This window comes from Danio rerio, chromosome 13 (genome assembly GCF_049306965.1).
Source record: "Danio rerio strain Tuebingen ecotype United States chromosome 13, GRCz12tu, whole genome shotgun sequence".
NCBI classification, from domain to species: Eukaryota; Metazoa; Chordata; class Actinopteri; order Cypriniformes; family Danionidae; genus Danio; species Danio rerio.
Window position 1 is genome coordinate 2,040,765 of NC_133188.1, and position 26,736 is coordinate 2,067,500.

Sequence of the window (26,736 nt, forward strand, 5' to 3'; positions counted from 1 at the left end):
CTGCGCCACTGCCTCGCCTCTTAATTAATTAATTAAAAATCAATACAGTATTTGACATAAAATGATAATTGCCCATTCTGTAGTTGCAATAAGCAAAAGTAAAAATATTTTTTGTGTGCAAACGCAGGTTCAGTAGCAAAACCTGATTACCAAAGTCAATATCAAGTAAAATTTATAATTACAAAAACCTTTTCCCAAAGTATGCTTTTTTATTTATTTATTTACTTTTTTGCTATATAACCAAGCCAGGCTCATTCTGAAAAAAAAAATATTTATATATATATATATATATATATATATATATATATATATATATATATATATATATATATATATATATATATATATATATATATATATATATAATATATTATAATTCCAAGGTGACGATTTTGCATTAGTCATCTTCAAATTAGCATAATGGATGTTTTAGCTATATCTGTATTCACATTCATTCTACATGCGAGCCAAGTTTTTAATACTGTGTGTAATATAAAATGAATAGTTTCGGTCCTTGACTATAAATGGTTGAGCCACTTTGAAGGCCATCGTACATTACTGTAGAAACACACACCTGTGACCTCAGGGCATCCCTGTTCCTGCACCACTGCGTCCATGAGTTGCCTGGAAACCTTTCTGCAATCAGCACCAGACTGCTTGGCATGAAAAAATAAATCTTTTTATCAATATAATTACATCTGCTGGTTGTCCTGCCTAATAACACCCCTTGGCAGTTCCAAATTCAATGCAAACCACAGCTTCACAGGCCGTTTCAGATATTGATGTCATGTTATTAGGAATGCAATAATTGGCATTTTACAGTCCTAGGCACTGCACAATATAGATATACTGATGATGAGCCAAAGGATTTTGAGGGTAACTGAATATTGTTGACAAGCTACTAACATATCGAGGTCTGTGATTATATAGTGTGCAAACAATCAGTTCTCATAATCAACACTGGAGAAATAGACTGGAATAAAGATCCACAAGGGATGATTTGTCATGATTGAGTCAAGATATCTCTGAAATCTCTTCTGGTCTGAGCCAGCAGCAGAAAGTTTACTGTGTCTTGCTTTGACTACACATTTTTATTCACAGAACTGCTACTGCACATGTCGTGCTACATTTAAAGTCTCTTAAATCAGATTTCTTCTGCATTCTGATGTTCAGTCTAATTTCAGCAGATCATCTTAAAGAGTGCCTGCGTGTGTACATGCATTGAGCTGCTGCCATGTGCTTAACCGGTGAGAAATGTTTGTTAAATAGAAGCAAATAAATACATTAAAGTTTGTTTCTTCTCTCGGACACAAATGATGATATGCTGAACAGTCATTGGCTTATTTTATTTTGTCCTTACTGTGACTATTAATGACTGCAATTTTCCAACATTCTTCCAAATATCTTGTTTTGTGTTCAAAAGAAGAAGAAAAATATAATGAAAAATTGGAATCAAAAGAGTTGCAGTAGATGATGAAGAGATTTTGGGTGGAAGAATGAATTAATCGATGGAGAGATAGATGGAAGAAAGAATGGATGGATGGATGGATGGATGGATGGATGGATGGATGGATGGATGGATGGATGGATGGATGGATGGATGAATGGATGGAAAAATGTATGGAATGGTGGATGGAAGAATGAATGAATCCATGGAGGGATAGATGGATGAAAGGATGGATGGTTGGGTGGATGGATGGATGGATGGATGGATAGACAGATGGATGAATAGATGTGAAGATGAATGAATGAATGAATGAATGAATGAATGAATGAATGAAGAGATATATGGATGGATGGATGGATGGATGGATGGATGGATGGATGGATGAATGGATGGAAAAATGTATGGAATGGTGGATGGAAGAATGAATGAATCCATGGAGAGATAGATGGATGAAAGGATGGATGGTTGGGTGGATGGATGGATGGACAGACAGATGGATAAATAGATGTGCAGATGAATGAATGAATGAATGAATGAATGAATGAATGAATGAATGAATGATCAGATATATGTATGGATGGATGGATGGATGGATGGATGGATGGATGGATGGATGGATGGATGGATGGATAGATGGACAAATGCATGAATAGATGGGCAGATGGATGAATGAATGAATGAATGAATGAATGAATAAATGAATGAATGAATGAATGAATGAATGAATGAATGAATGAATAGATGGATGTATGGATGGATGGATGGATGGATGGATGGATGGATGGATGGAGGAAGAGACGGTTGGATGGATAAATGGATGGATGGACAGACAGATGGATGAATAGATTTGCAGATGAATGAATGAATGAATGAATGAATGAATGAATGAATGAATGAATGAAGAGATATATTAATAAATAGATGGATGGATGGATGGATGAAGAGATGGTTGGATGGATGGACAAATGGATGAATAGATGGGCAAATGAATGAATGAATGAATGATTGAATGAATGAATGAATGAATGAATGAATGAATGAATGAATGAATGAATGAATGGATGATTGGATGAATGGATAAATGGATAAATGGATGGATGGATGGATGGATGGATGGATGGATGGATGGATGGATGGATGGATGGATGCATGGAGGGATGGATGGATGCTAAATGAATGGATGAATGTATGGATGGATGTAAATCAAGGCGAAAACTAGTGTTATTTTGTTATAAATTTGATTGTTTTGTTTTACTGTTAAACATTTATAACAAAATGTAAAGAAATACTGTATTAGCTAATATAATTAAAACAAATTAGGAATTACACAGCTACATTTGCCTTTGGCCCTTGATCAAGTTTGGTTTTTGGCCCTTCATAAGAAGTTTGAGACCCCTGATCTACAGTAGTGCATACTGGAATTTGCTAACTCACAGGCTAAAAGTGAAGAATGCACCGATATATGCAAATAGTCGGGTAAATTGAAAAGAACATACTGTACAGTACACTGTTGAGTGATCTTACAGTTGTTTCCCCTCAAACTGGTTTTGGCCAGCCTGTAATTAACACAAACCAGTCAAAAACTTCTATCACTTTTTAAAACAGCACAGCAATGTGATTATATGTTTGGCAGCAGTCCACAGTTCCGTCTAGAAAGACTTCAAGTGCACATTTAAAGTCAGCTGTAAGTAGTGGAAGGCGTCACATTGCATGCATACTGAAGTACTAGTCTTTCATTTAGTCAGGCAGACGTGGGATTTGGTCCACATGGGTCCTCGTTATTGTCTGGGTGGGCAATCAGCAGCCTGATGATCAGCCATTTTTATTTATCAGCTCTATAATGACTTAAAACTTATAAAAGCAGTAAGATCTGACCCTGTGGAGAGCGTTTAAAGAGCTCAACTGAAAAAAAAAAATCATAAGCTAGAAGTCATAATTCACTCCCTCACATGGGGAGTGTTGCCTAAAAATATATACCAGTATTTCTGACTAGGTAATCACCTATTGGAAATGTAATCTGTAATCACAACGTCATATGTGCATTTTAAATCCTGAAGAAGGAAAAACACATTTTTTGTGACTCTCTAATGTGTCATTTGTTCTAGTAAATGTTAAAAAAAATGTATTTATAAAATTGTTTTAAATTGTAAAAAATGTATATGGCGCAATTTGTTGCTATTTTCAAACCAATGCAACATTATTTTTCACATTTTGCTCCACGTTGTTTATATAGAAAATCTATTTGCACCACTCTGTGGACTCATGGGTGTGCTGGTCTGAAAAGGAGGTGTGTTAAGGTGCATTGTTGGTGTGTTGCTATTTTGATGAACTGAAATAATCCGCACCATTGACCAACTAAAAGCTGCTCTAAAGTCCAGCGCAGTTATGTGTCTATGCAGGTCAAAACACTTACACATTGCTTACTACACACAGGATGTACAGCAATACACAAATATCTTTACAGATGAAAACAATTAAAGGACTAACATTTATTAATCTACTATAATTATTATTATTATTATTATTATTATTATTATTATTATTATTACTATTGTTACTATTTACTACATAAATATAAAAACCACTGCCTACATGCCTCATCTGGGGGGGACTTTTTTTAGTTTGTTCATGACAATCTGCGTAAATATAATGTTATTATTACTAGTTGAATATTTATTATATGCATATTTATATTTGTTTTAGGAAAAAACAGTTGAGATTTGTCCACCTGTCGGGTTTTGGAGACGTTTTTTGACCAGTCTTTGTTATTATTGTTCATTGAATCGATTGCTGGAAATTTGAACTGAATTTAGAAATAGTTTTGAAACAAATCTCTGCGCTTAACAAACAAAATTAAATATGTGGGCTTATGGATGTGTTTAGTGGAGTGAGTTTCCACTGTTTTCTCACTCCACCAAAGTAAAGGAGTAAAGTGTAAAAGTAAAGTAAAGAGAAAGTAAAGAGGCTGAATGGAGGAGGCTCGTTCTTTATCCTCGCACTGCAGATGATCAGTTTACCTGTTTTCACGCTAGTGAAGGGTTCAGTTTTTACGCTTACAAAGTCCGCCATGTAAATAGCAAATGTGCCATGGAGTGACACAACTTCCAGCTGCAACCCATCACTGGGAAACACCCATACACTCTCATTCACACACATACACTACAGACAATTTAACTTACCCAATTCACCTATAGAGCATGTGTTTGGACTGTGTGGGCAAACGGAGCACCCGGAGGAAACCCACGCCAATATGGGGAGAACATGCAAACTCCACACAGAAATGACCCAGCTGAGGCTCGAATCAGCGACCTTCTTGCTCTGAAGCGAACTTGCTTTCCTCTGAACCACTGTGTTGTCCCTAGATCTCTTTAAATAAAACCTTAAATGGCGTCAGGGCTGAAGTGGCAAGAATAAAATTGAGTTAAAGTTATATCCACACATTCATTCGTTTTAAATAGTGACAACTTGTGACAGGCTCCCTATATTGTACTTTGAATATTCGGTCTGAACTAACATGAAAGTGTGACTTCAAAACAGCATTAGCATTGTCAAAAACTACTGTTCTGAAATAAAATAACTAAGAAAGTCTAAATGTGCGAATATAAAATGAACTTTACCTCGATGAGAAAATGATGTGCATCCTTAGGGAGTTTTGTTCGTCCACAGACATTTTTCCATATTTTTTTCCAACCCAGGCTCATTCTGGAAACGTAGTCCCACAGATGTTTCTGGAGACTGCAAAATACGTCCCGGGAGGTATGTATTTGTGCAGTATTTGATTTTGCGAATCCGCGAGAGGCCGCTGTGTGCGCTTTTTCGCATCTCGAACGTCTCTTGCGAGCGCCGTTCGTGCCCGTGCTGTTCTCACATAAAGCCACCGGAGGCTGCTGTCGAGTCTGACTGACTGAGTGATTGACTGGGCGACCGGCCAATTGGCCTACCCACCCTCCTCCTCCTTCCCTAAACCCAACCGGTTTTGCCCATTGACGCGCCCGCCCACTTGCTTCCCTAAACCCAAGCAATGATTTAATAAAGCCATCCAGAAAAACAAAAGCCCTCATCTGATTTTCACCACGTTTTTGGATTTTACCACATTCTCACCCTGTTATTCACTCATTCACTTTATTTTTTTGGATTCTGTTTTTGTCTCACCTGATTTCTGGAACCGCTCTTCCCCGGACTCAAACCCAGTCGTCGCCGTCAGCTCCTCTTCGCATCTCCACTCCGCCGACATACACGATAAGCTAACTAGACAAACTGGTTGCAACGGGAAAGCCCTCCACACAGAGGTAAGCGGTTAGTCGGCGAGTGCGTAGAGGAACGGCGTCATACTGCCCTGTAGCATTAGCTTCAGAAACATCCACGGGACTAAGTTTTCAGAGTGAGTTGGATTGTTTATTTCCTATCATAGCAGAAATTAAACCTGAAAATCCTTTGTTAAGCAATTACATCTGAACACCTTGTTTTAAAGCGATCCACATATTTATTATTACAGTAGGTATCTGTGGTGATTGTGGAGAACTCACAGAAACAATCTTTACAGTGCAGGGTGATTATTTATGCTAGTAAGGATTTAGTTAATTAATTGCATGGATTACATCCAGGATTCTGTTAATCGCTTTATACCACACTGTGCTGTGGGCTCATCTGACATGGCACCAGGAAAGAGAAAGCAAAGGGAGAACTTTTGATTTACTGGTACACCACCTGACAGAAGACTTGTTGTCAATCTCAGTTGTAAGAACAACAAATAATAACTCGACTTCTAGTGGATTATTTGGAAAAGTGGCAGAAGGTGGATTTCTCCAGAATCATCTGTTGAACTGCATCCCAACCATCACCAATACTGCAGAAGACCTACTGGAACCTGGAAGTTTGGTAAAGGAGAAATCATGGTTTGGGGTTGCATTCAGTATGGGGGCGTGCGAGAGATCTGCAGAGTGGATGATCAACATCAACAGCCTGAGGTATCAAGACATTTGTGCTGCCCATTACATTACAAACCACAGGAGAGGGACAATTCTCCAGCAGGATAGCACTCCTGCTCATACTTCAGCCTCCACATCAAAGCTCCTGAAAGCAAAGAAGGTGAAGGTGCTCCAGGATTGGCCAGCCCAGTGACCAGACATGAACATTATTGAGCATGTCTGGGGTAAGATGAAGGAGGAGGCGTTGACTATAAACTAAAAGAGTCTTGATGAACTCAGGGAGTCCTGCTGAAGGCTTTCTTCACCATTCCAGATGACTTTATTAATCTGTGATTTGAGTCATGTCAGAGATGTATGGATGCAGTCCTCCAAGCTCATGATGGAGTCAGACACAATATTCATTCTGTCTCCACTGCCATTTATATTCTATACTGGACATTATTTCTGTTCAGTGATGAAACTTTAGTCTAAGCAGAGTCAGACCTTACTGTCCTACTGAAATCAGTCAAAATCAAGGCATGATCATATTTTATTGTGGTCAAATAAGCAAAATCTAGAGACCTTTGCCTTTCATATAAGCCACTTCTTATACCAAATGATCAACTAGAAGTCAAGTCATTTTTTGTGTTCGAAAAACTATAGGATGGACAACAAGACTTTTGTCAGGTAGTGTAGAAGATATAGAGGAGGAAGACCCAGAGAAAAAGTAAAGTTGGAAAGATAGAGAGAGGAAGATATTAAGAGACAAACGAGGGACATGGAGAAACCTGGAGGAAGAGGCAAGGGTGTGAAGAATATGATGAGACAAAATGATGAAATAAGGAGAGAAGTTGCAGCAAGGGAAAAGTTCTTGAGTTTAAAGAAAAATAATACAGGTCTGCCTAATTTTTTGCTTTATGGCTTTGTACATTATGCAGTGTTTGTTTTTCATTACCAATACACTGTTAAGTAAACTCTGTTTTTATTTGTATTCATTCATTTTCTTGTCGGCTTAGTCCCTTTATTAATCAGGGGTTGCAACAGCGGAATGAACCGCCAACTTATCCAGCAAGTTTTTACGCAGCGGATGCCCTTCCAGCCGCAACCCATCTCTGGGAAACATTTACACACACATTCACACACACACACTCATACACTACGGACAATTTAGCCTACCCAATTCACCTGTATGGCATGTCTTTGGACTGTGGGGGAAACCGGAGCACCCGGAGGAAACCCACGCAAAGGCAGGGAGAACATGCAAACTCCATACAGAAACACCAACTGAGCCGAGATTCGAACCAGCGACCTTCTTGCTGTGAGGCGACAGCACTACCTACTGCGCCACTGCCTCGCCCCGATATGAAATGTATATCATTTATTCATTTATTTATTTTCCTTCGGCTTAGTCTCTTTTTTCAACATGGGTTGCCACAGCGGAATGAACCACTAACTATTCCAGTATATGTTTTGCACATCGGATGCCCTTCCAACAACCCAGGGGAAAACGTAGTCCCGCGGATGTTTCTGGAGACCGGGAATTATGTAGCCGGAGGTACATATGGCTGCGTTAAATTTTTTTAAACGGTGTGACGCCGTTCCCTTTCGGAAGAGCAGTTCCAGAAATCAGGTAAGAAAACAAAAACAAAATCCAAAAAAAAAGTGAACGAGTTCATAATAGGGTGAGAATGTGGTAAAATCCAAAAACGTGGTAAAAAAAAAAAATCAGACGAGGGCTTTTCTTTTTCTGAACGGCTTTTGTAAACCGTTGGTTGGGTTTAGGGAAGGAGGAGGGTGGGTCAGCTGATTGGCCGGTCGCACGGTCAATCATTCTGTCGTTCAGACAGGCAGACAGACAGATGGTCGTTCGACAGTGGCCTCTGGCGGGTTCATGCAACGATAAACAGACTTATTTATCTAGATATTAGCTGTTTCTAACACATCATACTATTTCAAACTACTAAAATGTCAAAAAAAAAGTCACTTTGTTAAACTGTAGAGTTGAATTCTCAACATTAAAAGTGGACAGAGCAGAGATCAACATCCCATAATGCAAGTCACAACCGTAAATAAACACTTGTGAATCACGAAATACAGAAACTGTTCATTTACAGATGTTTGTTCCAGTGTTTCCATATAGAGCAGCACCAATATCTGCTGCAGAAACTGCCTCCATCATTGATAATCTCATTGTCAGCTTCAATTGAAGCACCACTGGCAAATCCACATGCTGTGAGGGATTACACAGTGGGAACAAAGCAGAGTTTCACCTCCACAGCTTAAACAAACCAGACCTCCAGCAGGCCTTCAGCAAGCCACAAGCACAGCGAACACAGACCTGCCCTGCAGTCATGCCTGCTGGAGCCGCTTCAGCAGGGTAAATGCTCAGTTTATGGGCCTGTTAGACTGGGATATCCCACATCTCCAGCAGGCATTTCTCTGACGGGACATCGAAGAAACTGTCTGGGGGTGTTATTTACCTTATTTTTAAAGTACAAATTAAATCTAACTGTTGTCTGGCAGCAAGAAGGTTACTGGTTGGAGTCCCGGCTGGGTCAGTTGGCGTTTCTGTGTGGAGTTTGCATGTTCTCCTCATGTAGGCGTGGCTTTCCTATACGTGCTCCGGTTACCCCCGACAGTCCAAACACATGTGCTATAGGGGAATTCGATTAACCTTAGTGTATGAGTGTGAGAGTCCACCGCGTAAATTTATTCTGGAATAGTTGGCAGTTCATTTCGCTTTGGTGACCCCTGATAAAATAAGGGACTGAGCTGAAGGAAAATTAATAAATAGATTAATCAAAATAATGTGTTAGCAGACATTAAGAGGACCGTCCACTATTATTTTGATGATTCATTAGTTATAAAGTTACTCATAGTTAACAGAATGTCTATTAACATACAGGGCCCTATCATACACCCGGCACAGTGGGGCGCAAGGTGTTGCGCAATAGTCTTTTGGTAGTTTCAGCTTGGCGCAAGTCGTTTTGAGGCGTTGCGCTAGGCTGTTTAAATAGCAAATGCATTAGCGCTCATATGTGCGCCCATAGGCGTTCTGGTCTAAAAAGGGAGGCGTTCTGAGGCGGACCGCTGGCGCGTTGCTATTTTGAGAAACTATAATAGATTTTTCACTAGACCAAAACTAACCCGGTCTAAACTCCAGCGCAGAGTTGCACCTCGCTTACACACTGCTTAATACACACAAGAGAGCAACAGGCAAATATCTTTACATATGAAAAAATGTAAATATTAAGGATATATATAGGATATAATAAGAATAGATATAGGATATAAATATAAAGGATTAAAATATTACAAAACATATTATTTTCTAGCCTACTTAAATATGAAAAATCACTGCTTTTATGTCTTCTTCATCTCGGGAGGCTTTTTCAGCTCATTCATAACAATTTGCTTTTGTATAATGTTATTATTATTAGCAGTATTATTTATTATATCCATATTTATATTTGTTTTATTAAAAACAAGATTAGATTTGTCCACCTGTCAGGTTTTAGACCATATGGGGCACAGCATGTGTTTTAGGATATAACTCAGGTTTTTGAGCACATTTTGTTATTATTGTTCATTTATTCGTTTGCTGGAGATTAGAACTGAATTTAGAAATAGTTTTGAAACGAATATTTGCGATTAACAAACAAAAGTAATTATTTATAGACTAATTGATGTCTGTGTAAAGGTTTCCCTATCCAAGAGCGAATGTGAAAGTAGATCCATTATCTCTTATTCTCACGCAGTAGATGCTCTGTTTAACAGTTTTCTGTTAACTGTTTGCTTGTGAAATGCTCATTTTTTCCACTTAGACTTACTTTGCATCCTGTAAATAGTGAAAACTTGGCGTGACGCAGCTGGCTCTTAAAGGGAATGGGAGATGAGACTCTGATTGGTTTATTCTCAAAACACACCTATAACTCATTAAGAAATAAACTCAACCCTTTTAGACCATGCGCCACGGCGCAAGGCAGATTTCCCGTCCTTAAATTAGCAAAAACGCGTTCTGACACGCCCTGAAAGCATTTGCGCCCTGCGTTTTGTGCTCTGCGCATGGACCGTCAAAATAGAGCCCACAGTGTTACTCCTGAAATGAACCCACAATTACTATAGGAATTGATAGTAAATGTTAGGGATGTACCAGTCGACCAACACAATTTTTATTTGCCAATTTGCCATTTAAAAACTGGCCATGAAAAATCTGATTGGTGCATCACTAGTAAATACTATAGTGTTTTTGAACCATACTAGAGTAACGTACTTGACTTAATCAGCATTAATGAACTCTAGTAGCAGCTATGTGCTGCATAGTGTTGCATTGTAACACTCTACTGGAGGCGAGTGTTCATAAGACTCTTCTAAAGATGCTCTTGACCTGAAATGTTCACCAGATGTCAGAAATAACTAAAGTAATCCGTACATACAAAGAAAACAAAACAAGCTTGTGTAGAAATGAAGCTATGTAAAATGAAATCACACAGGGAAAAAGTATTGAACACATGAAGAAAGGGATGTTTGAAAAGGCATGGAAAGCTCAGACAGCAGCCGAAATCTCCCAGTAGTTATCACTATGTAAAACGTACATTAGCTGCGTCAGTCCCAGCATCTTCATTACCACAACCCAAAATAATTATTTGGCTTCCTGTTTAAAGTACTTGTTTAATATTAGCCAACAGTAAATAGTGTTTTTGAACCATACTATAGTAAAGTACTTGAATTAATCAGCATTATTCAACTCTAATAGTTGCTATGATAATACAACTATAAGCATAAACAAATTGCGCAATGCTGTTTATTTTGTTAAATATGGATTATATTAATTTACAATCCACTACAGTTTACTGTAGTAAAAACTAAAGTATTTTAATACTGTTTATTAGTTCACTATCGTCAATACTACAGTATGCTGGAGTATGCATACGTTACAAAGTGTTGTAAATGCTATCATGTATACAGTGTAAATTCCAGCCTGATCTTACGAGGAAATGTAAGTATTTTACGTTTTGCCAGTTTAGTGGCTAATTCGTAAAGTTTAGTCGTACAAAAATGTACGATTTTAAAAAGGAGGCATGGCACCTAACCCCACCCCTAACCCCAACCGTCATTGGGGGATGAGCAAATCATACTAAATTGTACAAATTAGATCGTACAAATTCATACGAATTAGCTACTAAATCGAAAAGTTACGAATTGCCTTGAGATTGCGTTGGTAATACACATATGGTTAAAAAACTATGGAGTTTACTATTAATTACTGTGGTATACCTTTATGTTTGTGTGGTTTGTAATAAATTGCGGTGTGTTTCAGGATTCTTGCATTGTGCTCAGGATTAGGAAATCCCACGCAGACATGCAAGCACTTTTCTTGCTGCTCCCAGACGACCTGCACTGGAATTGAAGTCAAAGTTTTGTTTTGTTTTTTTGTGACGAATAACAGGAAGCATTGACTGATAGCGGCTTTATATGAACATGGCATCTGTCAGCGCATCTGACTCTCACAGTATAAGCAGGAGATCCTCTAAATCCTCCACAACCTCCTCTAGCTCTTCACCTTGATGGAGTCAAACTACTTTTTTAGGACAGCCTGACAGCCGCTCGACGAACAATAGAGACTCTCATTCTCTTGACCATCCCTGTTGAATCTCGGGCTATTGGAGTTTTCAAATGGCCTGCTGAGGATGGAGACTGTGGCATTCATATGACCTTATAATGTGGGCTCTCAGTCTAGAAACTGAAATATTTACTGAAAGAGGACCTATTATGCAAAAATCACCAGCTTTTAATGGTAAAAATGTATTAATTGTATTATTTATAATCAGACTTGATAGAAACAGTCTGCAGAAACACTTTGATTGACATTCTCCCTCTGTACGTGTCATCAGAGGAGGAAAGCCCCACCTATCAGGGACCATGTCTCGCTCATTAGCATAGGACGTTAGTCTTGTTTTTGAATCTGCCACTATGCTGACACAGGCATTTGTAGCTCCGCCCTCTTTTGAAAAGAGCACATATCATTTAAATTTAAGGCAACAGTCACGAAAACGGCACAATCAGGATTAAAACCTAAATGGGACAGTTTCAGAGAGTATTAAAACATGATCTGTTTGGTATTTCAAGCTGACTATTTAAAAAGTTGCAAAACATTTGCATTTTGTGTTTTATTGACGGCATCATCAGTGACTTGTCGACCCGACTATAATAACGTAAGAGTCGACACCAAAAAAATAAAAAATAAACTAAATTGTTCAGCCCCAAGTTTTTGTAAGGTGATAATATATTGTCAGTACTTTGCCTGAATGTGCTAATGTAAGTGTAATGTAATCAAAGTGGCGAATTGGTTTTCAGATAAAGTGGCCCACCTTCACTAAGGGTGCTTTCACATCTGTTGATCACTGAATTTGGTCTGGACCAAGGGCAATAATTGAAACACTGCAGCATTTTCTGCCGTCTTTGGGTCGTTTTCACCACACTGATTGCTTTGGTCTGAAACAGAACCAAAATGCAGTCATGTGACAAAATCCACACCTCTCATTGGTCAGATGTTGTTGAACATATTTCCTAAACTGCATTTCGATTGGTCAGAGTTAGCGTGCGAGAAAATACCAATGAACTCTGGCAAGTAAACAAACTGGCAGACACAACATGTGGCTTTTGACTATGGAGGGACGACTGCACTGGCTGATTGTATCCCAGCTCATGGTATACTATGTAGTGTGCATACATCACTTTAGACAAACTTTACATTTCAAGAATGAAGCGCGGCTGTGGCCGGAAAACAATTTTTTAATGCTTTGCAAATGGCGAAGCTTCAGGAGACGTGAATAAACTGCAACATGGTCATCTTCCGGAAATATTACCAACAATCCATCAGGTAATGTTTTTCCCCCTCTCTCTCTCTCTCTCTCTCTCTCTCTCTCTCTCTCTCTCTCTCTCTCTCTCTCGGTAAAGCACTGTCAACAAAGGCTGTTTCTCAATATGCATTCTTCAGTGGTCTTGCGTCCTCGTGTCCTCGTGCAACGTCATCATCAGCTGCCTAGGTTCAGTTCCAATACTCAAGACCGCAAGTTTGGAGGACGCGTGAAACTTCCCGGATGTGATCTTGATATCGAGGATGCACTGATGCAGACTTGAGCACCGAACTCGCTCTGGAAGTCCCAGAAGTCATTGCGACTGGAGGTGGGAAGTGCAGCATTTTATTTAGATTTTTTATTAAAGAGATATCACTTATTTACGTCAGGAGTTTCCCTAAACATTAACATGAATATCTTAATAAAGGAATAAACACATTAAGAGTTGTTTGTTTGCTGAAATTCGTATTAAAATTTGTTTTATTTATAATGTGCAGAGTATATTTATAATGTATTTATGCAAAGTATATATTTTAAAAAGGGGGTAAACAATAAATCAATGTATGAATGCTGTAATGTTTAAATAATTTCCATTTAAAACACATGAAAGTCACATGACCATCGCTGTCTCCTGAGTACGTTCTTCCGAGGACACCTGGCACCGGTCTCCACAAGAACGCAAGTCCGTACTCTGGGTTCTCTGCGTGGAACTGAGAAACAGCCAAATATTTTTCCTCCACATCCCATAATGCACAGCACATCGCCGTACGGCAGCTGGATTAGTCCAAAAAGTTGGATTAGTCCAGTACTTTTTCTGGTTGGGTCTGTTTTAGTTCAGATCACATTCTCACCACAAACGAACCGCATTAGGGTTTGTTTGAAAGCGTACCGAGACCACCTCTTAAAGCAGGTCTCGGTACACTTTTTTGGTTCGCTTCTGGTGTGCACTGGAGTATGATTGATACATTCACAACTGCCCAAACGAACCGTACCAAGTGGGAAAATGAACTCTAGTGCGATTCAACTAAACTAAATAAGATAGGTATGAAAGCACCCTAATTTTACATTCATTCATTAGTTTTCCTTCAGCTTAGATTCTAATTTATTAGGGGTTGTTTTAGTTAATTCCCCTATAGCACATGTGTTTGGACTGTGAGGGAAACCGGAGCACCCAGAGAACATGCAAACTCCTAACAGAAATGCCAACTGGCCCAGCTGGGACTCGAACCAGCAACCTTCTTGCTGTGAGGCGACAGTGCTAACCACTGAGCCACCCTTTTAATTTTACATGCATTCTTTAAATTAATGTACATTCTCTATTATTGTAAAATAAACATGTCCTGACTTTTTGGGATGCAGTGCAAGTGATTGAGGAAGAAAGGAAAAGTAAGGCGAGGCATGAGGTTCCGTGGAGTGGGGGAATTATGAGAGGGCAGTGAATGAAAAAATATGAATTGTCAGTTTTTGATTTCATGGTGAGTTGGGCAGCAGTACCTGCTTGCTTGAGCAGATATACTGTATCTTCAGTCTAGCGGCTTGACTTGCTGCAGTGTTTCACAACCCTGTTCCTGCAGACACTCAGACATTACACAGTTTGGATTATCTGACTTGTATAACTTAGGTCTAGGACTGGGAACAAAACCGCTCGCTTTACTTTTGGTTTATTGTTAATCCACTTACAGTGGGGGGAAATAAGTATTGAACATGTCACCATTCTTCTCTGAAAACATATTTCTAAAGGTGCGCATTACTTGAAATTGTCCCCAGATGTTGGTAACAACCAAATAAATCCATATTTAAAAAACAAATCTAATTAGAGTACAAATGAAGTCATGTGTAATAAACTGAAATGATACAGGGGAAAAGTATTGAACACATGAAGAAAGGAAGGTGTAGTTCGGCGGTGAAAGCCCAGACAGCAGCTGAAATCTCTCAGTAGCTCTTTAGCAAGACTCTGCCCTTCCTCAGTGTAAATGAACATCAGCTGCTTCAGTCCAACATCTACATTAGCAGGAGGATGAAGATGAACCCAGGGTGGACATTTCAGCAGGACAATGATCCAAAACACAGCCAAGGAGACTCTCTGATGCTTTCAGAGAAAGAAAATGAAGCTGTGGAATGGCCCAGCCAATCACCTGATCCGAATCCGATAAAAAATACAGGATAAAGCTCAGATTTGACAGACGAAACCCACAGAACCATCAAGATTTAGACACTAAATCTGAGCAATGCATGTGACTTCATTCTGCATATAAGGACGCGTTAATAAGGGAAGTTCAGCGCTTTCTCCTTGCGTCACTTCATTTTCATTACACAGAACTCATCGATCAGATTTAATTTTTTTGTTTGGTTTTGTTTGTATTGTTTGGGTTTTTACCAAAATCTTCTTCAATTCCTTGTCAGCAGCTCCTTTAGAAATATTATTCCCAGTAAACAACATGCCATGTTCAATAGTTATTTCCCCTTCTGTAACACTGTGTGCTCAGACAGACTATATTCCACAAGTATTGTCACGCAAACAAAGCAAACAGCAGGGTCTCATTGTCGTTGAACTGTTAGGTTTTTCTCCCAATCCCAAAGAGTGTATCTTTGCATGAAAAAGGGAATCTGATGTTAGGTGTTTCTTTGGTGTCACTATGAGAATACATACAGATTTGCGCTGCTTGAATCACGGTTGCAGGAACCGGCTTGTGTAAAATGCCAATTTTTTCTCTTAAAACATGTTCACATGAAAGCAGCTCTCGTTTATCCTCACAGCTTCCTGCTGATGTCGACTCATAATGCATTTTGATAGGGAGAATGTGAGTTTTAAGCATGAATACTGATTTTTGTGTGGGGCATTCATTCAATCATTTTTCTTCAGCTTAGTCTCTTATTTATCAGGGGTCACCATAGTGGAATGAACCACCAACTATTCCAGCATATATTTTACACAGCGGATGCCTTTCCAGCCGCAAGTACTGGGAAACACCCAAACACACTCATTCACACACACTCATACACTACAATTGAGTTAATCTAATTCCCCAATAGCGCAGGTGTTTGGACTGTGGGGGAAACCGGAGCACCCAGAGAAAAACAACACCAACATGGTGAGAACATGCAAACTCTGACCCTGCTGAGACTCAAACCAGTGAATTTACTTTTACTCCACTTACACTTTTTGGGTACTGTAAAAAAAAATAATTTTACAGACAATATTTACAGACTATTTTTTGTAATTTCAAATTATATTCAAAACGTAGTAAAATTACAAACGATCTCTCTAAATGAACAGTTTGTCTTTCGTTTTAGGTAGTTTACCATTAAAGTCAAATTACTGCAATTTTTGTTTTTATATTATTTATACAGTATTTTTTTCTGTTATTTTAAATTATATTCAAAAGTCCATACAAATTACAAAAAACATCTGTAAATGTACAGCTTGACTATTATTTTATGTATTATATAAATAATGACGAATTACAGCAATTTGTCTGTTTTATAGAATAAAATTGCTGTTTTATGTACACAGTGTTTTTTCCTGATTTTTTAAGTACATTTAAAATTATGTAAAGTTAAAGTAAGAAATTGTAATTATTTAAAAATCATTAAAAAAATGGTCAAATGACTGCTTAAGTCGGAAAAATAACAATGTTTTTCTGTAAAACTCTTAGTGTGTAACTTTATTGAATGGATTTGATCGTAAAAATCTAAAAAACTGTAAAATGACAGTGTTTCTTTGTGAAACTCTTAGTGTGTAACTTTATTGAATGGATTTGATCGTATTAATCTAGGAAAAGTGTAAAATAACAGTGTTTCTCTGTAAAACTCTTTGTGTTTAACTTTATTGAACAGATTTGATCATAATAATCTTGAAAAAGTCTGTAAAATACCAGTGTTTCTCTGTAAAACTCTTGTTGGAGTAACTATTGAATGGATTTGATCATATAATATAGGAAAACTGTAAAATGACAGTGTTTCTCTGTAAAACTCTTTAACTTTATTGAACGGATTTGATCGTAATAATCTAGGAAAAGTCTGTAAAATAACAGTGTTTCTCTGTAAAACTCTTGTTGTGTGACTATTGAACAGATTTGATCGTATTAATCTAGGAAAAGTGTAAAATAACAGTGTTTCTCTGTAAAACTCTTTGTGTTTAACTTTATTGAATGGATTTGATCGTAATAATCTAAAAGTCTGTAAAATGACAGTGTTTCTTTGTGAAACTCTTAGTGTGTAACTTTATTGAACAGATTTGATCGTATTAATCTAGGAAAAGTGTAAAATAACAGTGTTTCTCTGTAAAACTCTTTGTGTTTAACTTTATTGAATGGATTTGATCGTAATAATCTAAAAGTCTGTAAAATGACAGTGTTTCTTTGTGAAACTCTTAGTGTGTAACTTTATTGAACAGATTTGATCGTATTAATCTAGGAAAAGTGTAAAATAACAGTGTTTCTCTGTAAAACTCTTGTGTAACTTTATTGAACAGATTTGATCGTAATAATCTAGGAAAAGTTTGTAAAATAACAGTGTTTCCCTGTAAAACTCTTGTTGGAGTAACTATTGAACAGATTTGATCATATAATATAGGAAAAGTCTGTAAAATGACAGTGTTTCTCTGTAAAACTCTTAGTGTATAACTTTATTGAACAGATTTGATCGTAATAATCTAGGAAAAGTCTGACGCTGAACATAGGAGGGCATCAGTTTAATCTGAAATGTACTCTATTTTAGTATATTTTACATTTGCTAAATAAAAATAAATCAATCAATAAATGTAGCCTGAGGTTCGTATTTCCAATGAGTCAGATGTGAATAATATCTCATATGAAATTGTGAATGTCCATTCAGAAAGCTGTGGATTAGAGTATCAGCAGTCGTCAGACACACATTGACTGGGCTAATATTGATTTAGCGCTGGCAACCTTAATTCAGCTTTTGACAGAGCTGCGTGTCTGCAGTAAATGGCTTATTAAGTAATCAAACATCGGGCCTATTCTGCACTTTGAATGAAAATTGATTGTGAGGTAAAAATGACATGAAATATATCTCAAGAAAGGTGATTTAAAGTGAAGTGCATGGAGAAAAGAAGCCGTGTCAGATCTATGTCAAAACCCACAGAAACTCTGACAGCCACCTAGATAGGCTTGAGTATAAAAGCTATTATGAATTAGCATTTCTGAATTCAATCAATACAGAGAAGTGTCTTGGACAGATTCTTTTATTTATAAATTAATTGAAAAGGCCACATCATATTAAAGGCACCGTGACTGTGTAAATGTATTGCGGACAATTTCAGACTCTTGGACTGAATGAGTGCACTTAAAAGGGCACATGGTTAGTCTTTAAGGGCCCTAATGGCGGGTGAAAGTAATGCTGTTAGCCTTTGGTGTTAATAAAAACATGTTCATTAACTGATGTTAACAGATTTGACTTTTGAACTTTAATCAATGCAGGCTTATTCTGAAAATGTACCTCTATATACATTTGTGGAGAGCACCAAATATGCACCTGGAGGTACGCTTTTTTTGCGAATACACCAGAGGTCACTGTGTACGCTTTCTCAGATCTCAAAATTCTCTCATGAGCATGGGGGGTGGGGGTCGGATCGGTGGGTAATAACAGGTGAAATTGAAAAACGGGGGGGCTTTGGGGGGTGTCACGGATAGAGGGGAGATCACAGATAAAAGTGAAGAGGGGGGGTAAGGGTAATCACAGATGAAAGTGAAGAGTGGGGTGGGGGGGTCACGGATATATGTAAAGGGCGGGGGGAGATCACAGATAAAAGTGAAGAGCAGGGGTAAGGGTAATCACAGATGAAAGTGAAGAGTGGAGTGGGGGGGGGGTCACGGATATATGTGAAGAGCGGGGGGAGATCACAGATAAAAGTGAAGAGCGGGGATAAGGGTAATCACAGATGAAAGTGAAGAGTGGGGGGAGGTTGCGGATATATGTATATATGTGAATAGCGGGGGGAGATCACAGATAAATGTGAACAGCGGGGGAGGGGGTAATCATACATGAAAGTGAAGAGTGGGGGGGGGGGTCGCGGATATATATGAAAAGTGGAGGGGAGATCACAGATAAAAGTGAAGGGTGGGGGCTGGGGGGGATATCCACAGGCTCTTAATGATGTATGGGCCCTTAGGATTGTCCTAACGCCACCCCCCCTCCCCCACAAAGCGGCACCCCTGCTCATGAGTGCTTGCTGTTCACGTGTAAATCCACCAGAGGCTGCTGTTGACTGACTGACTGACTGACTGACCGACCGATCACCCTACCTTTCCCCTTCCCTAAACACAAATGATCATGTTTTGAAAAGCAATCCAGAAAAAGAAAAGCCCTTGCGGCTGCCTGATTTTTACCCTGTTTTCAGATTTTACCACATAATTGCCCGGTTATTTACTTGTTTATTTAATTTTTTGGTATTTGTTTTTGTTTTACCTGTTTTCTGGAACCGCTCTTTGTCGGACTTGAACCCTGTCGTCAGGGCTGGAGCAAGCTGAACTGCCGCTCAAGGCAAAGAACGGCCGTGCCGCCCTCAACCCTAAAGTGAAAGCACGGGGTATTATACCTCACTAGACGTGGATATAACTGAGGGCGCGTGTGGTTAGGGTAGTGTTGCGGACGCCGCCTTCTCTTAGCCGCCCTACGCGGATATAGCGCGCGGGTGGTGAGGGTAGTGTCGGGGATGCCGCCCTCTCTATTCTGCCGCCCTATGCGGCCACCTAGGTTGCCTCTATGGACGCGCCGGCCCTGCCTGTTGTCATGGTCAACTCTTTTCTGCGTCTCGAATCCACCGACATACATGGCAAGCTACTGGAAAAACTGGCAAAAGCGGGAAAACCGTTCACATGGAGGTAAGCATGTGAAAAATAAGCCGCGTAGCCTTGGTTTTAAAGATGAAGTGCAGCCAGATGTAGCTCTGGCTATATAATTCGCACTCTCCAGAAATGTATACGGGGGTACATATTAACACCGAGCCTGTGTTGCAACCATTAAATACTATAATAATCATCAACTCACCCTTGTTTCAAACAGCCTTCTTCAGAATATCTTTAGTGTACAACAGAAGAAAGAAATGTCTAAAAGTTACATGTATTATGTGCCATTACTAAATGTAAATTGTTTGTTTAAATTCAGCCCAGATCAATTGTTTTAGTTTAAATTTTGTAAATCCAAGGATTGATTTTATTAATATTATATTATTTATAATACATTTATTTATTATAAAATGAATGAAAATGAAAATGATTTATTTATTTATTTATAATAAATATGACTCATTATTTATGATATTATTATTTTTAAAGAGAAATGTATGATCTAATTTGCATAAATCAATCCAATCAGATCAAATTCACTTTTTAATTACAGAATAAATGTTTTCAAGTGCTAAGAGCCAGCTGGATGTGTGCGCCACGGTTACAGTTGAGATCAAACTTTATAGTGGTCTTCATGTGTGTGTCTCGTGAGTGCTGACTGCTGAGGGAACATCTTGAGTGGACGCCAGCCGGCTCTTGTAGTCTTCTTGTCTTTCTGAAGGCTGTGGGTCTGAATCTGCTGGAGCATCTGCCGGAGCTTCAGCGCAGAGACCTCCGCTGACAAACTGAAAACACATGATCGGGTTACTAATGAGACAGCAGACAAGCGGTCAGTGCAGAGTGCATCAACAAATCACCGAACCATGACGCTCTCACAAAACATTTCAACCCACAATCACAACAAAGCTAACAAAAAAAGAAAAGCAGTGGATTTTCAAGATTGGCTTGCCTTTAGTTTTAAAGGAGACATATTATACAAAAATGAATGTCATGAAGGGTTTAAAAACACGCAACAGTATGTGAATATAATAAGCTTGTAATGGTAAGAGTTTATTAATTGTACTTTTTTATAGTCACAGTTAAAAACACTTTGATTGACATTCTCTCTTTGAACGTGTCATCAGAGGGGGAAAGCCCCGCCCACTAGTGTCCATCTCTCCCTCATTAGCATAGGATGTTAGTCTTGTTTTTGAACGTGCCACTATGCTGACGAACTTTCATTTGTAGCTCCGCCCTCTTTTGAAAAGAGCACAATCTCATTTGCATTTAAAGCGACAGTCACCAAAACGCAACACAATTAGGATCAAAGCTAAAAGAGTTATATAACATTAAAAAGAGTTATAAAACATTATTTAACTTCACATACACACTGTATGGACAATTGTAACAGCAAATCGCAATTAAAATAATGTTTAATGTTTAGCACTGTTTATTTTATTTATTTATTTATTTTTTTATGTGTACATACACTCACTTTATTAGGTACACTTGACTACTACCGTGTTGCTTTCAGAACTGCCTTAATCCTGCGTGACACGCCTCAAGATTGGACGTGTTGTGTGTTCAGAGATGCTCTTCTGCAGAGCTCGGTTGTAACGAGTGCTTATTTGAGTTACTGTTGCCTTTCTATCAGCTGGAACCAGTCTGGCCATTCTCCTCTGACATCAACAAGGCAATTGCACCCACAGAACTGCCGCTCACTGGATATTTCCTCTTTTTCTAGACTATTCTATGTAAACCCTAGAGATGGTTGTGCGTGAAAATCCCAGTAGATCAGCAGTTTCTGAAATACTCAGACCAGCCCGTCTGGCACTAACAACCATGCCAAAGTCACTTAAATCCCCTTTCTTCCCCATTCTGATGCTCGCTTTGAACTGCAGCAGATCGTCTTGACCATGTCTGCATGCCTAAATGCATTGAGCTGCGGCCATGTGATTGGCTGATTAGAAATTAGCATTAACGAGCAGTTGGACAGGTGTACCTAATAAAGTGGCCGGTAAGTGTATGCTCTGTACATAAATATGCTCTGGTGATGACAGCGAGGCAATACTCTATCAAATATGAACTTTCCAAGTTTCAAATACTAACGACGTGTGCTGTATTTAATCTGTTTGTAATTGTTGTTAAAATATATGTAGATTTTTAATGTTAATTACACCATTAGACACATATAAGGCAGCAAAAGTGTTATAATATGTTATAATGACATTTGAAACATCCATAACTTTAAGGGGCATTTTTGTTGTTTGGTCACATTTCTGCCACAAGCCCTACTAATGTACAGCAAATATACGTAAAACATGTATTGAACACGTCACCATTTTTCTAAAGGTGCTGTTGACTTGAAACATTCCCTGGATGTTGTTAACAATCCATATATGCAAAGAAAACAAATCTAATTAGTTTACAAATTAATTCATGTGTAATAAACTGAAATGACACAGGGGAAAAGTATTGAACACATGAAGAAAGGAAGGTGTAGAACGGCAGTGAAAGCCCAGACAGCAGCTGAAATCTCTCAGTAGTTCTTCAGCAACGCTCTGCCCTTCCTCAGTGTAAATGAACATCAGCTGCTTCAGTCCAACATCTACATTAGCAGGAGGATGAAAATGAAACCAGGGTGGACATTTCAGCAAGACAATGATCCAAAACACAGCCAAGGAGACTCTCAGATGCTCTCAGAGAAAGAAAATCAAGCTGTAGAATGGCCTAGCCAATTACCTGACCCGAATCCAATCTCAGATTTGATAGACGAGACCCACAGAACCATCAAGATTTTGACACTGTTGAAGTCTATGAGAAACTCACACCTGAGCAATGCTAAATATAGAATGACAGAAATCCTCTTTCTGAAAAATTCATGAGTATCAGAAACACACTCGCACACAAAGAATCATTTCCCTTCACACCTTCTTAAGTAAGCATACATCGGTGCGGATGGAGAGCGATGCTGAGAGCGGCTCTTTATCACTATCCACAAACACTTAATCAGCTACAGACAATCTGAGAAGCACTTCTTCACACTCGATCCCTCGCTCTCTCAGAACATCAACAGCAGCACATTCATCACTGCTCCGTGATGGAAGGAAAATCAATGATCTGGACATCAAATAAAGACTAAATCTGTCCATTACACGACACTGAGTCAGGGTAGCAGAGTGAGAGAGAATCACTCAAAGGAAATAAATACATCAAGTCAACTCCAGCGGCTGGAAGGGAAAGAGTAAAGAAAATGCAGAAAAATATACAGCTGAAGTCAGAATAATGCTGAATAATGTATAATTTTAGACATTATATTTATATATATATTTTTTAAATTGCTTAAATTAGCAAATAAAACACAAAGTAGGTCTGCTGGGCAGAAAGGCGATGCCTCTCAGACAACTTTACAAGCTGTCATTCATTCATTCTCACCATACTTAAGGTCTTGGTCTCTTTTTCGCCTCTTGTAAACCTCTTAGCATCCATGTAACATGCAAGAACGGCATCTTAACGCTGTCTTTCGTGAAACGCAGTTGCCGTTTAATGTATAGTCAATTGGATTCATTCAAAGTAGTGTCACTGCGCTAAAAAAAACCCCATTATGAATGCATGTTACACATCCGTCTGTGCATTGTGCTTTATTTTTCTTATAATGCAGAGTTTTGAGGTAGGGGACGTTTTCATTTGCCGTTCACTGACAGTCGGACAGCCTCATGTAGTTCATCAAACTCCGTATTTTAAAATCGAAATTGAAAGTGGATGAAAACAGTCTCCTCATAAAGCCGGCGTATCAGTGTGTAGATTGAAAACAAATGATTCGATTTGCGCCTTCTGATTGGTTCTCGGGATATAGCGGCTTTTGCTGTCAAAGGCAAGTGGCGTTTAGCAACTTTTGCCAACAAACTGTTATTTCTGAATGTGCTGACTCTGGGATTTAGATGATTAGAAGCAAATCTGTTTGTTGATGGTGTACTACGTGCCTAAAGCATTCACTCAATGGCATTATCTCATTTAGGTTTACTTTTGTACCTTTAAGGTACTATGAGGTACAGATTTACTTTTTTTAACCTTTAGGGACCTACAGGAAACAAAGAAGTACCTTTAGTAAAGGTACCACCCCAGTGACTGATTTTGCTCCTTCATTTCTGAGAGTGTTTGATATGATTGAAGTCTGCATGAAACATAAGTTCCAATCATCTTTTTCATACTGTGACATATATATGAGTGAAAAAAATTGCCACCTTGGAATTATAAAGTTCAGTCTTCATCTTGAGCAGTTTTGAGATATTGAGGCCAGGGGCTGACTGGCCATCTGGCAATTCTGGCAAATGCCAGAAGGGCCGGACCAATTTTTTAAATGTGGGCCGGTCAGTTTTTTTATTTATTTATTTTTATTGTTTTTACGTGCAGGCAGCTTTTATCTCTTGCTAGATGTGATATTATGATGATGATAAAAAAAACATAAATAATAAAAATAAAAAAATAAAAAAATAATAATAATAAATGTTAAGCATTTGGCCTAATCGGCGACGACCGCCTAATTTCAAGATGGGCTGACCCAATCTGAGGTTACCCGGATGTAATCAAAATCTGGCAAGAATGTCATATTATTTCACCATCTGTACACCAAAATAAATAGTGAATGTGCGTGTCTGTGTGTGGGGCTGTGTCGGTGTGGTAATGTGGGCTGATGTGGCTGCAGTGCCAGGGCTGAATTTTTGTCCCAGTCCGCCCCTGATTGAGGCCATGTCCACACTAATATGTTTTTTCATTTAAGTAGTTTTCTCCTTGCTTTTTCCTCCTCTCTTTGTTTTCTTCTTTGTGTTGCATACGTCAGTTTCCCCTCATTATTTCTGACCAATCAAAATGCAGTTTGTCCAGCCAACGACTAATGTGCATGTAGTTGTTAGGTTCATTTTAAATGGTTCGTTTCAGAGCAGTCGGTTTGGTGTGAAACCAGCCTGATCTTATGAGTAAACGAAATATTTTACGTTTTGTCAATTTAGTGGCTAATTCGTACGAATTCGTACGAGTTCAGTCGTACGAAAATGCACGATTTTAAAAAGGAGGCGTGGCACCTAACCCCACCCCTAACCCCAACCGTCATTGGGTGATGAGTAAATCAGGCTAAACTGTATGAATTATATTGTGAGAATTCAAACAAATTAGCCACTAAATCAAAAGTTACGAATTGCCGTGAGATTGCGTTGGTGAAACAGAAGTAAAATGGCTGAAAAATCCTACAATGTGTCATATTTATCCTTGGTCCACATCAAATGAAATATACTATAGATGTGAAAGCACCTTAGGATTGTATTTAATGAATGCTAATAAACATTTACTATCTTAGTAATAGTATAATAAGCCAGTAATAAATGATGTAAATTGTTCCTTACTAAAATGTTACCAAAAAAAAAGCACCAACACAATCTCACGGCAATTCGTAACTTTTTGATTTAGTGGCTAATTCGTATGAATTCGTACAATCTAATTCGTACAATTCAGTACGACTTGCTCATCCCCCAATGACGGTTGGGTTTAGGGGTGGGATTAGGTCCCACACCCCTTTTTTAAAATTGTACAGTTTCGTACGACTGAATTAGCCACTAAACTGGCAAAACGTAAAATACTTACGTTTTCTCATGAGATCAGGCTGAAAAGCACATAACTGGATGTCATGTGAGTGACAGGTTGACTCTGCCCTTGCACCAGTAAACACCAATCAGAAAAGACCCAACTGCTACCTAATTAACTTTTAATTAGCACCAAATGATTAGTTTATTAAGCTAATCTAAGTTGATGGTTTCTTAATAGTGCAATTCCATTTTAATTGATGTGAATTGTTAGTTTTTCCAAAAAATGTACACAACTATGCTTGTAAGTGATATGTTGACTCCGCCCATGCACCAGTAAGCACCAATCAGAAAAGACCCAACTGCTACCTAATTAACTTTTAATTAGCATCAAATGATTAGTTTATTAAGCTAATCTAAGTTGATGGTTTATTAATAGTGCAATTCCATTTTAATTGATGTGAATTGTTAGTGTTTCCAAAAAAATGTACACAACTGGATGCTTGTGAGTGATAGGATGACTCCGCCCTCGCACAAGTAAACACCAATCAGAAAAGACCTGAGTGATACCTTAATAACTATTAATTAGTAGCAAGTTAGCAGTTCATTGAGCTGAAATCTAAGCTGATGGTTTATTAATAGCGCATAATGTAGCTTTAATTAAAGTGTGACACAAATAATTGATTTGAGGTTCAAGTTTCTTTGACATTTCTGTCTAAACAGATGGAGGGTTTTTCAGCAATCTAATGGCAATAAATCCCACTTATCCCACCTTGCCCATCTTATCACACATTAAAGCCGCCAATTTACCTGCTGTTTATTAAAGTCCCTGATGTCACATGTCATCCAAGACATCAATTATATATAACGAGATCACAGAGCTGAACAGGGATTTCTGGTCAAATGGGGGCTCTGATGCGTGGAGCATTCATGACACAATTACATATTGATTTCTCTGTCTGCGCTATAAAGACAGCTTTGTGCGAGCGGCATCGTCATCATAAAGACTCAAATCATCAAGACATCTTTTGCAATGCCTTAGAGATGAAAAGCAAGATCGCAGTTTTATGCGTGTCAAATGTCACTGAACTGTGAGATGACTGTCATTAATTATAGGAAATGAGGCTGTCATGGTCTCTGATTTTTCTGTGTGCGATT

At 38.5% G+C, this 26,736-nt stretch overlaps 2 protein-coding genes across 9 annotated transcripts in view; one reads left to right on the forward strand and one right to left on the reverse strand.

Moving 5' to 3' along the window:
- The window catches only part of hmgcll1 (3-hydroxymethyl-3-methylglutaryl-CoA lyase like 1), a 245,051-nt gene that overhangs the window by 205,533 nt on the left and 12,782 nt on the right, over positions 1-26,736 (forward strand). The window contains exons 12-13 of one of the 2 annotated variants that reach the window (XR_012388663.1): positions 11,675-12,695; positions 12,963-13,654. The exons of the other annotated variant lie outside the window; for it this stretch is intronic. The gene's annotated coding sequence lies outside the window, so the exon portion shown is untranslated. Of the gene's footprint in view, positions 1-11,674; positions 12,696-12,962; positions 13,655-26,736 lie in introns of those variants that run through there. 2 annotated transcript variants of the gene reach the window in all.
- The window catches only part of mlip (muscular LMNA-interacting protein), a 62,470-nt gene continuing 54,142 nt past the window's right edge, over positions 18,409-26,736 (reverse strand). For 6 of the 7 annotated variants that reach the window (XM_073920493.1, XM_001341587.9, XM_073920492.1 and 3 more), the window contains one exon: positions 19,601-20,808. In XM_073920493.1, coding sequence (XP_073776594.1) covers positions 20,656-20,808 — 153 coding nt within the window. In that variant the 3' untranslated portion in view covers positions 19,601-20,655. Of the gene's footprint in view, positions 20,809-26,736 lie in introns of all 7 variants that reach the window. The other variant, XM_009307055.5, reaches the window with a different exon arrangement.